Here is a 16,322-nt window from a genome sequence, read left to right on the forward strand (position 1 = left end):
CGATGCTGCCATTCCACTGGCAGATTGAACTGGCCCGATGCCATGTGGTGAAAAAAGCAACCTGCTCATATCGGTTACACTGTGAAGTGCTGTGAAATTCAACAGGATTTTGAAGCCATTTAAAATGAGTAAATCCAGACAATGTTCTTTTTTTAACTGTCTCAATGCAGATCCGTTAGTACAATGTCATGTTGTACAACATTTTGTACTCACTTGTGTAGTGCATGAATTTATACAGGGTCGTGCTGTTTCAAATGAAGGAGTTCGCAGCTTCTTCTTCTTCTTCTTCTTCTTCTTCTTCTTCTTCTTCTTCTTCTTCTTCTTCTTCTTCTTCGTGGCCAAACTGAAGCTGGGCAGATCTTTACTGTCACCCACCCAACATCTACCAGCTTGTTTATTAATTTGTGTTCAGTTTCACATCAATCAACATAAAGATCATTTTAATTCTGTTTGCTTTTGTTTGCCTTCTGTTTCTCAGGAGGTTAAAAATACGCCATAATCTCCGTTGACAATGGGCCGGCCCTCCCTCCTCCTACTGGATGAAAATGCACCAATGTGTTGATTTGATCCCTGATACCAAATCTATACAAACTTAACCAAATACATGTATTTGACGACTTCAATCCAATAACAGTCTAGTGGTGCTTACTGATACAAATACATGCATGACTTATAACTGTATAATTCAGTGTTCACTGTAGTCACTGTGGCTGCTTCCTTGACAGCCTGGACCGCCATGTTCACACGTTTGTTAGTCTCACCTCTTCCACTATGTAGACAAGATGGTGGGTGACAGGTGCTCAGTGTTTCACACTAAGTGTTTTTGCTGTTTTACATACAACACGTGGGTACTTGCAGTGCACTCAAAACAGGAAGTGTAAATACAAATGGTCCCAGAATTGAGACACAGCAAATGTTTGCTAACTAGCCAAAAAAATAACAAAACGTCATATTGTTTGCTTACACATTAAAAGAAAAAAACATTATATTGTCTGTAAGATAGCTAAAAAGTTAATTAGCTTGGTCATTAGATATTTAAAAGTGCCACATAATTTAAAGTTAAACCATGATTTTATTTTTTATGGTACAACCTGCCTCTCACTCAGATATATTTTATCTGCTAAAGAATATAAACATTGAATCTGCTAATGGCTGTCAAATCCTAAAAATAACATAGTCTTGATTTAAACATTATTTCTTTGTTGTTGGTTTTTTGCACCTATTAGAACAGTATGTCGTACTGGTACTACCCTGAAAGGAATTATTCTTCTTTATATATTTTTTTAAATTGGTCAAACTAAATGTTTCTTGACACAAACGTCTTTTTAAGAGAAACTGTTTGATGGGCAACTTCACTGCCATGCTGACGTTTGTTGTGTTTTTAGTAAACACATCCAGCTGAGCAACTTTAATGATGAAGGCTCTCTCTGTCTCTCTTTCCCTTTGCTTTAAAGCCACCGTGTCAGTTGAAGAATTCAAGCGAAAAAGATGAGATGGGTCGGTGAGACTTAAAGTCAGAGAGTTGAGATTTGGTGCTGGCTTTGGGTTCTTCATCTTTCTCTACGGACAGGCAGAGCCTTGAAGAGCCAGGAGGAGCATTTCTGAAGATGTACATGGTGAGAAGAGGATGAGAGTGACAATGCAACTGCTTTGATCATTGTAATAAGCATCTGACAGTCTTTTCATGGCCTTATTTTCTTGGGTAAGATAATGGATTTAATACATCCATAACATGAATAATCCAATGAAAACTCTCTCACCAACCGACTTTTTGCTCAGCTTCAGCTCTGACAGTGAGTGAGCGCGATGAGGAAAGCTATAATGGATTAAAACTGGATGGAGCTTCTTTCTCAGTGTAACTACACACTAATATGCACACTGAACAAGAAATGTATTCCTGAAATAGAGAGCAATTTGACATGTAAAACCCCCATTAGCATATATTGCGCTTCAAACGTCAGTGTAGTAATAAGCTATGCTAATGTCCTGGATGGGTGATGAGAACTAACTGTTGAATGGAAAAGACCAAGTGGAAAATGTGCACAATATACCCATAGCTGCATTAAGCTCGTGATGGCTGACCAAACAGCCAGGGTTGGTGTTGTATTTTACCCAGCTTGAGCCCATCTACGCCGCCCAGTATGAATGCATGAAGTTGATTTGATTGCCCCTCGTCAAGATTGAAGGTCAAAAGTAATGATCATAGGTGAAAGGCTTGAAAAACACGCAGACACAGTAAATGTGAGGACCTAACATAACAGAAGGCAGCTGACTACAGAGAGTGGACTGTAGTAACTAGATGTGCTTCTATTTCAAGAAGTCATTTAATTCTTGACACCTCTGATGTGATTATTAAGTATAAGCAAAACACTTTTTGCTCCTATTAAGAGCAAGAACTTTTTCTCTGCACACTAAAGGTTTATTTTTTTCAAATTCTGTTCACAAAGTTGTAAAAATTCATGTTCACCCTTCCTTGCCAAGATAATCCACCCACATGACGCATGTGGCAAATATTTCACACAGGGCTACAGATACCAAACTTTTTCATGACATGCCCTACTCTGCCTCTGATTGGCTTACCCGGATATTCTTACCTTAATCCCAACCAATCACTCCCCGTGTCTTAACCTGACTAACTCGACCATCAAAGACAACAGGTTGTCAATCAAAGGCAAAGTAAGTCAGGTCATAACTTTGACCTGGGAAAAAATGAGGTATGTATAACCCTATTTAAAATATCCATAGTTCAGTGCTTAATAAATGTATTTTTTTTAAAGATATTGTGTTGCGACCAATCCAAGGCACATATGTGTTATTCATGCAGTTTAATCAGCATCTCTACATATCACACTTGTTAGGCAGACGGATTATCTTGGCAAAGCAGAGGTGCTCACTAACATACAACTTGTGAACTAAAAAAGAGAGAAGTAAACCAGTTTGATGGGCTGGAAAATTGATTATTAATGCTTTATACAGAAATTAAAGAACATTAATATCTAAGGCTAGAAAACTGGGAATTAAGGGACGGTACACTAATTACTAAAAGCGGAGGGGAGCTCAGAAAATGAGGGAGGGTTGTGTAGTTTTTCTTTTTTCAGAAAGGAGGGTATCTGACTGTTTTGGAAGAGCAGAGAACGGTCATGACACCATCCACAGCATTACATTGCTTAGCTTCCGTGTTGGTGTCCCTCTCTGCTTCTCCAAACTGGGGGTGTGTGATGTACATCACACGACCCCACATCAAATAATCAGAACTATCCCTTTAGTGTTGCCTTTTTCCATATACAGAGGGCACACCTGTCTCTGTTACAGGGATTATATATATTATTTTGTGCATCACACTTGATGTCATCTCTGTCAAATGTTGTTTTATACTGAATCATAACAAAAAGTTTGAAAAAAATTTGGTTACACCATTTTAAATTCTTTATGTTACCATGTTATGTTACCATTTTTTCCTTTTCCTTTCCCTTTTTCTTTTTCTTTTCTTACTTTACTTTTTTACCAACATTTTGCTTTACCAACTCAGTGCTATATTTTTAAATATTATAGGAGAAGGTGTTAATAGTGCTGGTGTTAAAAACAGACAGATTTAACCTCGTCGTTTATCCTCGTCTGCCAAGTAATTTTCATAATGAAAGTGTATGCTGGTTGGAGCTAATTATAAAGAAGAAATTCCCACAAAGAAAATAGCTTCATTCATTTGAGATTAAAGGACTTGTCTAGAGGAAGAAACCAACAACAGTTTACAAAATTACTGCGTGTTTTGAGTACGTCCACTTAAATTTACTTGTTCCAATGTAAAAATGTCTTCAAGATCTGGCTCATGTATTATTATCATGGTAAGAGTGAGTTTTTTTAAGGACTGAAGTAAATTAAAGTGAATTAAGCTGGAATTTTTTTAATTCCCGTTCAAAGGGGATTCCCGGTAATCCTTTGTGAAGCAGGCTCCATTCTTGGTGATAAAGTGCAGCATAATGAGGTGAATCTGAGTCAGGAGTCAGAATTCTTAAGACACTTGAAGCTCCTCTGAAGACACATTACATGAATAATGAATGAGACCAAGGCCACGAGGACTCAAGTCAGTGCTTTTGTCAGCCGGCATCGCCTCACGGCACCAAAGAGAAAGAGAAGTGGCTCAAGGAAAAGTTCTTTTGATGGGAGAAAATCCTCTGAAGCAACGTAAAGCCAGAGGTTTAACTTTCATAAAGACTCTGTGGAGTGTTTCACTCGTGTCTTGTGTGTAACAGCGCCACTATCTGGCCTCAGAGCACATTTGCAACAACTGGCACAATTTATCCAAATGGTTTCCTTCCTGTCACTGATTTTTCTATTTCTTCTAATGACTGATTATTGACATCTATTTTGAAAAATAAAATTAACTTTTTGCTCCCAGAATAACTCACAATAAAGATGTGTATTTTTAGCGAATTCACAGTGAGTTGTTTTTATAAATGGTGGTCTTAAGCAGGCAAATATGAAAAATGATAAAAATATGAAAAAAAAAAATTACATATCATGGTAATTTTATTTAAATATCTTGCAACCATTATAATTTTACATGTATTTTAATTGTTTCTTTGAAGATCATTATTGATGAAGATTAATAAATCCACATCTGCAGGTCAGACATAGGAAATGTAGCTGTCTGGCCCCTTGACACTTTACATTTTTAAAATCTGACCCTAAAAATATAAATGAATAGATCTGGTATATAGTATGTATATGTATTTCTTTTTTCCTTTTATGCCGCTCCCTTTATATTTGTTACAAAGGTGATCCTGAGAGAAACACACAAGGTTTTTCCAGTGTGCCTGCGCATATGGCAAAAAAATCTATTGAATCTCGAATCTTGAAATTTAAAAAAAATTTATATTCACTCCTGATTGGACTAGTGAATGAGAAATGAATTACGAGGAGAAACCTAATAAAGTTACTCATTAACATCTCCGTCTTGAGGTGCAGGAAGGGCAACATTATGGCCTGCGACCTTTGCCCACCAAGTCTCTTTACTTTTTCAGAGGGAACTGAAAAGGAGGACAAAAAACATTGTTAGGAGCCACGTCTAGGAGACAAACACCTGCTCTGTCAGTTATCTGATTTTGTACAGGTAAGACAACTTAGATTTTTCTTGTGTGTGTGTGTTTGTGGTTTGTATGTGCCTTATATGTGGCCATATGTATGCTTTGGTGATGTATGTGGGTTAGACAGCAATCATTTGTTGTAGTCATATGACCAGTGTTTGACTGAGACTGTTGCCTCAAAAGACAGAAAACTCTGTATTGAAACACTACATATCTGATCTCTGGTTTAAGAATTATTATCTGCATAATGTGTATATTCATGTAATGTTTAAAGTTAATTAGTAAGCAGATCAGGACTGTGACCATGAACATTGCTCAACAAGCAAGTCAGCTGCTTTCTATCATGTGACAGTTTCTGTGTGCAATAGATCACTGTTTCCTCACAAAGTTATGAAGATATTTTTGTTTGTTAATACGTCTTTTCCACTGCTACAAGAGAGGTGTTTATTTGCTGGTTGAAGGCACCTGTTCGTTCATGGATTACAAATTCACTGGCTTTTTTTTCTCTCTTATACCCTGTAATTTAGAACAAACAGAGGGTTGATGATAATTATGGTGATTGTTAAATCACAGCGACAACTAAAGTCTAATCAAATCTTTGAAATCAAATGTGTGTAAATGGCAGCTACAGTCAAATAGAATAAAAGGGAGTAGAACAATACAGAAGAATTTGGATCCATATTTAAGAATACAATAGTTCTCTCATTTGTCCAGTCATCTCTAAACATGCTTTGAGCAGTCATATAATGTTAACACTATTAGTCTAGTGCCAGTTTTTAAAACTTATTGATTTTCACATGGTATTGCTCAATAATTAATTGTTTATAATACATGATGCCTCATCAGCCATACGTTGAAGGTTGGATTCCTGTTTTCTCAAAACATCACTGACTGCTTATCTAATGTGTGACTCATGATGATTTAATGCATGAATTAATGCAGGATGCACCATTAATCCCTGCTGCTAACCATTAACAAATGATCAATTCACTACATATTCATGTCAGTGGTTTCCAGTCTTTTTTACATTCCCATAGCCCTCAAGACACTTTCAAATTCAAGCTACATACCCTCATACCCCTACCCACTCCTATATCTTTTTATTTTCATGTTTGTAAGTCCCTCCTTCCATACATACATGTATAGCCAATAAAATCCAGTTGAAACTGAAATACTCACCAAAGGTTAATAATAGAGATGCGCTTGAGAGGACACACATAGTCCTGCAATGTTTGTCCAAATTTGCGACATACAAGATTCACCATATTCACACAATGGCCATTTTCCTCTGACTTGATTCCAGGTTACAAGTCTATAAACATAGGGAATCTGATAAGTTGTTATCATTTCACCTCCTTCCAGCTGATCAGCAGCTGAAAGACAATGAATATTTAAACTTTGGATCGACATCAGGCTATATTCCAAGCTAAAACCACATATCTGATACTCATTAACTACTGTGAGACAACAGCTAACTATAGCCTTCAGTCACTTGTTACTTAACAGTAGGTCTACCATTTGATACTGTTACGTGATACGATAAGAAAAGTGTGAATTAATTCTGAAAATATCAATGCACATTTTGGATATTTTTTTTTTTAAGTTTGGAGGTAAAACACACTGGATATAATCATGCTTGCAATGTGACATTAACTATCTTGCTGTCTCTTGTCCACGTATGTAAACTAAAGAGCTAAAGTGGCCTATCGGTTGGCTATGTTAGGTTAGAAAAAAAAACAACTGAACCTTACATTTCCTCATCATACATATAACACTATGGTTTTGGGTATAATCAATATGAAACATTACACAAAAATATGTGTTGCTCCTGTCAGCAAACTGTCACATAATGTTACAGACTACATTTACATTTAAATAAATATACATTGATATTACAGAATTAATTTATGGCTTTCCTATCATATCATGCAGCACTATCAAACATTAACATTAGCAAGGAAGTGGTTGAAGGCTAACATTAGATGTTTTCTAACAGTAACTAATGGGTTACTAAATGTTGTTTTAGTTTAAAATATGGCCCCATGTCCCTCCAGATTTTCACAATCCATTCTTTTCAGTTGCTGGTCAGTGGGGAAGTTGTGATTCCCTACATTAATATGATTTACAATCTGGAACACAGCTGTACATTTGAGCTTCCCACCTTGGATGTGATGTCAGAAGAAATAAGCCAATATGGTGAATTGACTTCCAAACTATTTGTGATGTCACAAATCAGGTTCGGAGGCCCACCCCTTAAAATCATTTTCAATGAGCGCGGAGAAACTTTTCACTTTCAGCAAATGATTTGAAAACTGCCTTCTAAAGTCAAACTCTGCATATATTATATATTCATCATACATCATTTTGCACGGTGACTCTCAAACATGTAAAAACAAGAAGGAAACATATTTCTGAGTACAGGAAGACGTTAAAGTGTTGTGCCCTTCACAACAACCTCTCGTGATCTTATGAAGATGTACTCAGCTGGTGATCTGATTTCTTTAGGTTTTCCCTCAGGACACAGAGATGGCCCAGTGGAGCTGCAGCCTCTTTGTGGTGTTTTTTCTTTGTGGAGCTTTTATCAAAGAAGCACATCTGGCTACTGTATTTGATGTCGGGGGGCACAAAGGAGCCCAGAGACACCTTCTGGTGGAGGATGAGAATCTGTCAAGCGATAACAGTACTGAAACTCGAAGTAAGTAGCAAAAGGTGCACTCTGTTGGATATTTTACCGCCACCTAACTATTTACAACCAGGTGTGTCTGAAGAACTTCGACCTTTATAACACTTCATTTACAGGAATCAGGTTGAATGGACTGCTGTTGACCTCGCTGTCTTTATTGTTACATCACACTACCTGTACATGTAGTCGATGCGATTAATTTGTTTTCTGCTCTCTTCCAGTGCAGGCATCTGACCCAGATAAGGGCTCGAAATCTGTGGATTGGTCCTACCTGGCTGCAGGACTGGGCGCGGCTCTCACCGTCTCACTCCTCATCGTGATGGCCGTCAAGCTTCGCGTTTTCCATCGCTTCTTGGCCAGCTACAGACACTCCCTGCTCCAGGAGTCTGATGGGGTCAGCCAGTATGGCCAGGATGGGGCGCCCTTCCCTAACAGTGTGATGGGTAGAATGGGAGTGGCTGGAGACACTCCAAGAGAACTGGATGATGATGATGATGGCTTCATTGAGGACAACTACATCCAGGCCAGCGACAAAGAGAGGGCAGACAGAGAAAGAGAGGAGGAGGAGGGAGAAGAGGAGATCGAAGACAGCGATGATGATCTTCAGTTCACTATAGGGTGATTAGATAAAGGAAGAGTTCATGACTCATAAGAGTAGAATTTGATTCTAAACCTTTCTGACTTATGACCTTGTAAAATGAATCATTGTCTACTTGTCTATAAACTGTGAGTGGCTCCACCAAAGAGTTTCCTTCAAAAAGTCTCATATTGTTTCAAGGTCCAGTGTGTAGGATTTAATGGCATCTAGTGGCAAATTGCAGATTACAACCAACTGAATACCCCTTCTCCCAGAGAATGTAGGACAAACTATAGTGGCTGTCCCTTCAATGAAAAAATGTGAACATGTGGTGTGGTTTGTCCATACTGGGCTACTGTAGAGACATGGTGGTGCAACATGCTGTCCTCTGTGGAAGAGGACAGACTCCCTGTGTAGATATATAGGGCTGTTTTTGTTAGCTCAGAAGCTTTTTTAGCTTGTTAGCTCATCACTCATTGGATAACAAAAACACTGATTTTTATTTTTAGGTGATCATACACTGATGAAAACATAGTTATAAATTTTATATTCCATTTCTTAAAATGTATCCCCTTAAATCCTGTACAGTGGCCCTTTGCATAATTGTGGTAGGCCAGAAAAGGTGAAACTATATCACAAAAAAAAGCCTAAAGAAAAGTCAAAAAGAGATCAGAATTTTGCTTCCGTCTTTTTCATGTTCCAGTTAATCATTTTGCACCCTCTGAGATCATCTTATGACCCGCTATAGGTGCACTGATCCATAGCTTGGGAACCACTGAAAGTGCTCAGTAGATGATAAGACAAATGTGAAGTCACACAATAACACAGTAGACCAGCACCTCCCATGTTCTGCATGTAAATGACTGATTTTACCTATGGAGTTTACTTGGTTTACGAGAGAGTGATATTTGGCTTGTGAAATTGCAGTTTCCCATCAGAAAACACTGTCAGACACAAAGGTAAAGTGGTGAAAATTTTTTTAGGTGAACCTTTTTTAAAGTGGCTAAAATATCTTTTGTTGCTGACCCCGTCCACAGCAGTTCATTGCTTAGTGTGGGTGCTGGTGCCCCCATCTGCTTCTCCAAACTGGGAGCGTGCCAACCGGCTTCTACTGTTGATAATGCACTGACCAACAACAAGTATCTCATACAACCCTACATCAAATACTCTGAACTATCACTTATACTTTGCCTTGCTGATTTCACTCTCGCCTGTAGTATACTTCCATTAAAGCTGAAACCTGTAACATGTCTAATATATTGTGTGTATATCCATCTGTAAGTTGTTTGAAGTTGTGAATGAGAAATTTTGATAGCACCTGTCAATCACTTGAATAAGCAATGTATTCACATTCAAGTTATGTGGTTGGTTGACTCTATGTTAGCTGCAACAAAGAGGTAAAATAATTTGACACTGCATCATCTTTGTTGTAGTCTGAACATGCAGAACAAAATGTAAGAGAAAAAAAAAGAATGCAGCCCACAAGTGTACATTGATTGTGACAGGAGTTTCAGTGTGTTCATGTAAAATAGCAAAAAGTATTTTGATGCATGTGTTTGTATAGTCTAAAATAATTTTATTAGAAATGCACTTCATTAATAAATTCCACTGTCATAATCATTCATCCTTTCATTTACTTTGTCAACCTTAATCTTTGAGTCAGTGGTAGAAAAAAGAAGAAAAGAAACCATAATGCAACACAGTAAAGTTTTGGTTTGATGTGAACACTGCAGACAGTGAGTTCATTGGATTGCTATTGTTGAAATCAGTCTGTTCTGTTCTGCTGCAAACTATTTGCAGGTACTCTTTTGATGATGTTCAACAGCAGTCAATTGCTAATGGAAACACAGACACTGGAAAAATGCCACAGCAGCCAAAACTAAAGCTGCTGCTTCTTTGTTTTTGCACATCTGAGTCACAACTTTCATCCCTTATTCACTGGATTTGCCCCTTCAGTCCATTCAGATGAGACTGGTCCTGCTGGAAGACGTCTCTCTCGTGGCCTGGCTCATCTGTCCTCCTGAGACACTGAACACCCTGACAGCTCGATAGCCCAGCCTCCTCGCTCTGCTCACTCTCATCATCCTCCTCCTCCTCTGCTCTCGTCTTCTTTTAAGGTAGATGAGTACACTGTAGCCCACCACAGCCAGAGCCATGCCTGCACCAGCTGCCATCAGCACCAGACTGGACACCAACATCTCCTTGCTGTCATGACCTTGGCTGCCGATTGTGGCCACGCAGAGAAGCACCGTCCCACAGAGCATCACTGCCAGCCCCACAGCCAAGATCAGCGCCGGGTCGGCCCTTCCGCCGCTTTTCAGCTGGTCGATGCGTCGTCGGCTGCGCACGCAGTTCATGTCCTGGATGGCAGAGCTGAGGAGCTGCTTGAGCAGAACAGCCAGGGCTAAGAGGCAGAGCGTGGTGCCCACCCCGAGGCGCCACTCCCCAGACAGGCTGGTGGTGGTGGAGAGGAGGCCCACGCCGCCCAGGCCCAGCCCCAGTATGAGCGCTACCGAGGCACAGTAGCACAGCAGGGAGTGGCGTGGCTCTCTGAACCACCAGAGCTCCACTTGATCTTCCAGGACACGCCGCTGCATCAGGGTGGGGTCCATGTAGAGACCTGGGGGGTGACGTAAGGTGTGTCGGGGCTGGTAGAAGGTCTGCATTTCAGGCATGTTGGTGATTGCAGCTCAACCAGCCCAAAACCAGACTGACACCCTGTAAAGTATGTAGAATTAGGCAGAAGATTGGAGACAACCTAATCTTCAAAAATATCCCAATGAGCGCCAACCAGGATTTCAGTGTTGATGAACTTCTGTTTGAAAACTGGCTGGCATGCAGTCTGAATGTCTAAACGTTCATTTAAGCTCCCTTTACGAACAATAATAGACACATACATTTTAAACAATATAACCGTCAATGCCCACATACTTCCATGCGTCCTACATGTTGGCATGGATGTTAAGCAATACATCCACTAGAGGGCCCTGCTCAGAGTTAACCCCAAAGAAGAAGAAGAGTCAAAATTTTCTGATAACAGCAATCATGGTGACACTGGAGGAGGTTGTAATAATATACTTCTTGGGACAGAGACAAAAGTGGAGGCAGCGCTGCAGACAAAGGTGGTCTGAACGTCATTAAATACATCACAACACCTGAACAGATAATTTTTTTTGCTGTCTATTTGACGACGACTGTCATTTACACCACTAAACACTTGGCTTATCATTTGCAAGCTAGTTACCAAGCCAGTTCGTTTTTAAAACATCTTTCTAATGGAAAATGTTCTTTGGGATATTAATTGTATTATCAGCAGGAACATCCTGTACTTCATCTCAGCCTCTGTGGTAACAGTTACTCACTTGGTGTTAGATGAGTGTCATGTGTTGCTGTTCATCCATCTACTTCCCAACACACAACCCCAGTCAACGCACTAAAGCAGTTGTTTCAGAAGATCCTTTAGTCTTGTTGTTTCCATTCTGAAGAAAAGATGGTGAAAAACAATCCAGTTTTGAGGAAAATTCTCCAACGGCCCAGTTGTCAGATGTTTTCAATTCTTCTCAGTGTAAATGAAGGCAGAAATCCTGTGAGGACCCAACCATAGAGAAGCAGAGACTGTGTAATACTCGCTGTCAGTAGAGAAGTCATGGTGATGTTGACATTCTGACAGTGTGTTGTGCACGTCGTCTGTCCACATGTCTGCTCATGATCACCGCAGTGCGCGTACTCACGTTACAGATTGATGATCTGTCTCCCATTCACATTCTCCAGCCCAGTGCCAGGCAGAACACAGGACCCCCCCGTCCACCTCCTCCTCCACCACGTCTCATCACACGGGGACACCATCTTGTCTGGTTAAGTGGGAGAAAAGACGGGTCACTATAGCAGTGTTGGATCATGGTTTTGACAGAGATTGGCGACATTGTCCGCCGTGTCTCCATGCAGACAATGGGTAGGCCGGTGAACACAATGACTATGCTGCAGGAGGCGGGTGGTGGTGTGTGTGAGCCGTGGAGGGGTGTTGTGTTGCTGTGGTGCAGGGCTGAGTGATGTCAGTGTGTACTGATAATGGTGTTTCTGTGATCCTAAGGATAACGTCACTCACACACTATGCTGAGCCTCTTAGATAGGCTACAGTGAATGCTGCTTCTCCTCAGTGAGACGTTCACTGACCCAGGCCTGCTGGTTTGTGTCATCCAGTAATACACCTGCCATATCAGAGGATGGGTCTTCAAAACATTTTGCCTTTAATTTTAAGGATTAGTTTGACCTTTTGGGACACATATTTTCACTTTCTGGTCAAGACTTACATGAAAACATTGAAACCACTCTCATATCTGTCTTAAATTTGAAGCTACAAGCAGATGACAGTTAGCTTAGCATTATGACTGCAAGTGGGGGAAACCTTTGTCCATAGGTAAAAAAAAAAAGCCTCCTAATACCAGCCCTTTTTGCTCTGTACTCCAGTAACAGTTGAGTAATCTTGGTACTCGGTGGATCAGTTTTCTCCTTTTGTACTTAGATATGCTATATGCTAGGCTCACTTATGTTGAAAACCAGATCAGATGTGGAAGATGGTTAAAAGGTGTTTTGGGGGACCTGTACAAGGCACATATGTATGACCACATTATAAGTTAGCTAATGTTAGCAAAATGCTATCTATCTAGCTAGCCAATGACTGTTGTAGGTTTTGCTAACATTAGCTATCAGATGTAACTACCTAGATAACAACTGATGTAGATTAGCTAGCTAATTAGCCAGTGAAACAACTGAAGAAAAGGATTCAAGTTTAAAAATAAAGATCAGCATAACAGTATCAGTAAACTCTTGCTTGTTTATTTCTCCTGCATAAATCATACTCATTTAACTTTGTTTCACTACCAGTCCACAGTTCGGGAACAACTGAGCTAACATAAGATGTGACAATATGCCACTTTTAATGGGTCTTTAGCAACATATTTTAACCATCTTCAAAATTTCTTCAAAGTTTTCTTTTCAAAATAGCACATGTCAGACATAGCATAGCTTATATACAGGAAAGGGTGACCAAGGTTCCTCTGATAGATCACTCAACTGTTGCTGGAGCACAGTTCAAGAAATGTGGGCAATAACGTGGTTTGCTTAATCCACACAAAAACTGTAAAAACAGAGAATATGTGGTTTTACAGGCAGTCATGTACCTGATTATTTCTTGGCAACCACCACAAAAACAAGGGGGTCAGTCTGCCCAACGAGACATGGATCTGAGACAGAATCCAAATGCAGACATGGAACATGCAGGTTTGTGAAAAAAAACAGTCTCTTTTATTTTGATGATTTGCAAGGAGGATGAGATGGTAGCTGGCAGTGGGAGTTTGGGCAAAGGTGAGGGGAATGCTATCCAGGGGTGAAGGCTTAACAGAGGGTAATCCAGAAAAGAGAGCCGGTTGGAAGGCTTGGCAAACTGGCAAGATGTACTGGCAGCTGGGTGATCCTGGAGACAGGAAGAAGAGGTGGTAAGTATCTCTGTCAAGTAGGCAGGCAAACAAAGTAACAAGCAGAAAAACAGGCTGGCAAACTAATCTGAGCTGGAAACGTAAAACATAGACAAAATCTTGTATGGCACAACAATCCAGCAGGGAGTTGGCTGTTGATGCAGAGTATTTATAATGAAGAGGTGACAGATGTGCCTGATTGGAGATGATGATCAGGTGCAGACAGACAAAACCAAAATACACAAAGCACACCTCACCCATTAAACAAAAATAACAAAAACTCACATAGCAGGCAAGAATCATGGAGGAGGGACTGTGACACAAAAAAAAAAAAAAAGAAAGAAAATTGTTGAGTCTCCCTGGAGTCCTTCATCCATTATACAAATTCTGAGGGGCAACTCACTGAAGGCCTCTTTATTAAAGGAGTCTGCAGGATCTCAAGATGCATTTCCTCCCTCTAGTGGACAATATCATTAGCTCAGCCTTTGAATCTTTGAGCCACTTAATATCAACTGGAGTCAAATGTTAAATTATGATCTTCAACAAATAAGTGTAGGGGAGACCGGGGGTGGTAGTGACACTTTTTGTTTTGCATCAGTGACACAGTACTTGTTTGTGCTAGATCTCTAAAACTTTAATAGATGGTACCCATATTTGTCTGTTTACAAACAATGAATGCTAAGCAGGAAATAAACCTGATATTGTTTTGTTTTTTTACCTTTTTACCTAAATAAGGTTGGGTTGTAAAATCGACAATGTTGCTCACGGAGACATATGACTTCTCCTTTGAGCTCAAATGAGAATGTACGATATTGATGACATCAACACAGCACTTTTCTGATCAATAAGAGTTACAACCAAATTGTTGTTACAAAACTCCCTGGTCTCCCCTAGCTAGGAACTAGAAGGGTAGATAAATTAATAGATGGATAAATAGATATTATTGCACTCACAGTATATACTATTACTACCACTACTACTACTACTACTACTACTACTACCAAGAACAATAGCATGGCCTCACAGGATATTAAAAGACTTGGGGTGATATGGAGCCTATGATTTGTTTACAGCAGTTTTCTGCTCTGGCTGAAGCCCTAGGATTGACTAAGGCATGTAAACAGAGCATTGCAATAGCTCAGGCATGAATAGAAAACGGTATGAATAAGCTTTTCTATGGCAGGAAAAGACAAAGCAGATTTATTTGTTTTGGTAATGCAAGTAGCAGGATTTATGTACTTGGATTGTACAAAGTGCTGACGCTGTGTACTCTACCTGATATTGGTCCTTGGCAGCCAACATTATCCGAGATGGTTTTGTATTTGCTGTGTTTCTGATTTTTATGAGTATTCCAACATGTTTCAGGATTTTAGTAGAGAATGGGGGCTTAAACATGTTTTTCAGCAGCTTAGAATTTCATCCAGACAGTTTCATTTGAAAGGTAAAAGAATCCACAGGGACTGACTCACTAATAATAAAACAACACTTTCCTTCATGGACATCTGAATCTGTGATAGATGTATGAATTCCCCGATTTAAAGTCTGATCTTGCACCCTCAGTGACTTCAGTCATCTGTCAGAGTCAGAGTAAAGTCAGAGTTCTGAGTAGCTTTTATTGTAAATAAAATGTGTCTCTCACTGATGCATCTGCAGTCAATCTGATTCAACCACAAGGTGGCAACAAAGAACCATGTTACTCTGTGGCCATCAATACAGTCACTCAAATTGAGACATAAGGCAGGACATATTAGTTTATAATAAATATTCCTATTGTTGATTACTCTTAATATTCATTGTTAAACATTAAAACATTGTTTACATTCATTTAAACATTGTTATAGCCTTTGCTTCTTGTCACAGGGGTTTTAATCTTGTTTTCTTCATGCTACAAAACACAGCGTATATTATTATCAATACTGCCCTTGTGTAAATTAATTAAAGCAATTAACCCAGCCATCAAGCAAAACAGGCCTACAACAACATTTGAAAACATAACTGTGACAGGTTATCATCTGTTTTGTAACTTTTGGAGCAGCTGGTAGATGTGTATGCTTTGTTTGATGTTTGTTTGCCTTGGGATAGAACAGCCTGTCATTTGCCTGTTGCATTCTGGGAGAGAATTCAGAGTGCAACAGGCTCTGATAAAAGTGGGTGTATAAAACTGATGGGCAAATATAATTACAGTACATATAAATTCTTGACCATGAAATACATTTACATTCAGCTTTTTATTGATTACTAAATTCAGCTACTATTCTGGCATGATATACAGAGTGTGACATGTTTCTGGACAGTGAGATATTTTTGTATTTATTATCACTGAATGAGAAGACTATTGTATTGAGTATTTATTTTAAAAGTGCTATGATTCCCACAGTGCAACCTCAAACCTTCTTATAAATGATTTAAGATGGAACTTTAACCTCATAGTGAAGGGTTAATATGCATCAACACAACACATCAACAGAAAATGTTAAAATGGTCAAAACACTTGAAGACTGCAC

General features: G+C 39.4%; 2 protein-coding genes across 2 annotated transcripts; one reads left to right on the forward strand and one right to left on the reverse strand.

Annotated features, from left to right (window-relative positions):
• The first annotated feature begins 4,980 nt into the window (after positions 1–4,980).
• Positions 4,981–8,479, forward strand: LOC146318109 (uncharacterized). Its single transcript, XM_084732483.1, has 3 exons — positions 4,981–5,110; positions 7,590–7,779; positions 7,989–8,479. The coding sequence occupies exons 2-3, from the start codon at positions 7,611–7,613 to the stop codon at positions 8,387–8,389; spliced, it is 570 nt and encodes a 189-aa protein (XP_084588609.1). The 5' UTR covers positions 4,981–5,110; positions 7,590–7,610; the 3' UTR covers positions 8,390–8,479.
• Positions 8,480–9,732: 1,253 nt separating this feature from the next.
• On the reverse strand, positions 9,733–12,833 carry LOC146318110 (transmembrane protein 125-like). The gene is made up of 2 exons (XM_084732349.1): positions 11,707–12,833; positions 9,733–11,062 (listed from the first exon to the last, which is right to left on the reverse strand). Exon 2 carries the CDS (start codon positions 11,017–11,019, stop codon positions 10,306–10,308), a length of 714 nt encoding a protein of 237 aa, XP_084588475.1. The 5' UTR covers positions 11,020–11,062; positions 11,707–12,833; the 3' UTR covers positions 9,733–10,305.
• Between the last annotated feature and the right edge of the window lie 3,489 nt (positions 12,834–16,322).

Source organism: Lutjanus erythropterus, chromosome 12 (genome assembly GCF_056507025.1).
Source record: "Lutjanus erythropterus isolate fLutEry1 chromosome 12, fLutEry1.hap2, whole genome shotgun sequence".
NCBI lineage: Eukaryota > Metazoa > Chordata > Actinopteri > Lutjaniformes > Lutjanidae > Lutjanus > Lutjanus erythropterus.

Coding starts and splice junctions, on each gene's coding strand:
- LOC146318109 (XM_084732483.1), top strand. CDS start 7,611: ATGGCCCAGTGGAGCTGCAGCCTCTTTGTGGTGTTTTTTCTTTGTGGA. Junction 7,780..7,988: donor TAACAGTACTGAAACTCGAA/GTAAGTAGCAAA, acceptor GCTCTCTTCCAG/TGCAGGCATCTGACCCAGAT.
- LOC146318110 (XM_084732349.1), bottom strand. CDS start 11,019: ATGCCTGAAATGCAGACCTTCTACCAGCCCCGACACACCTTACGTCAC.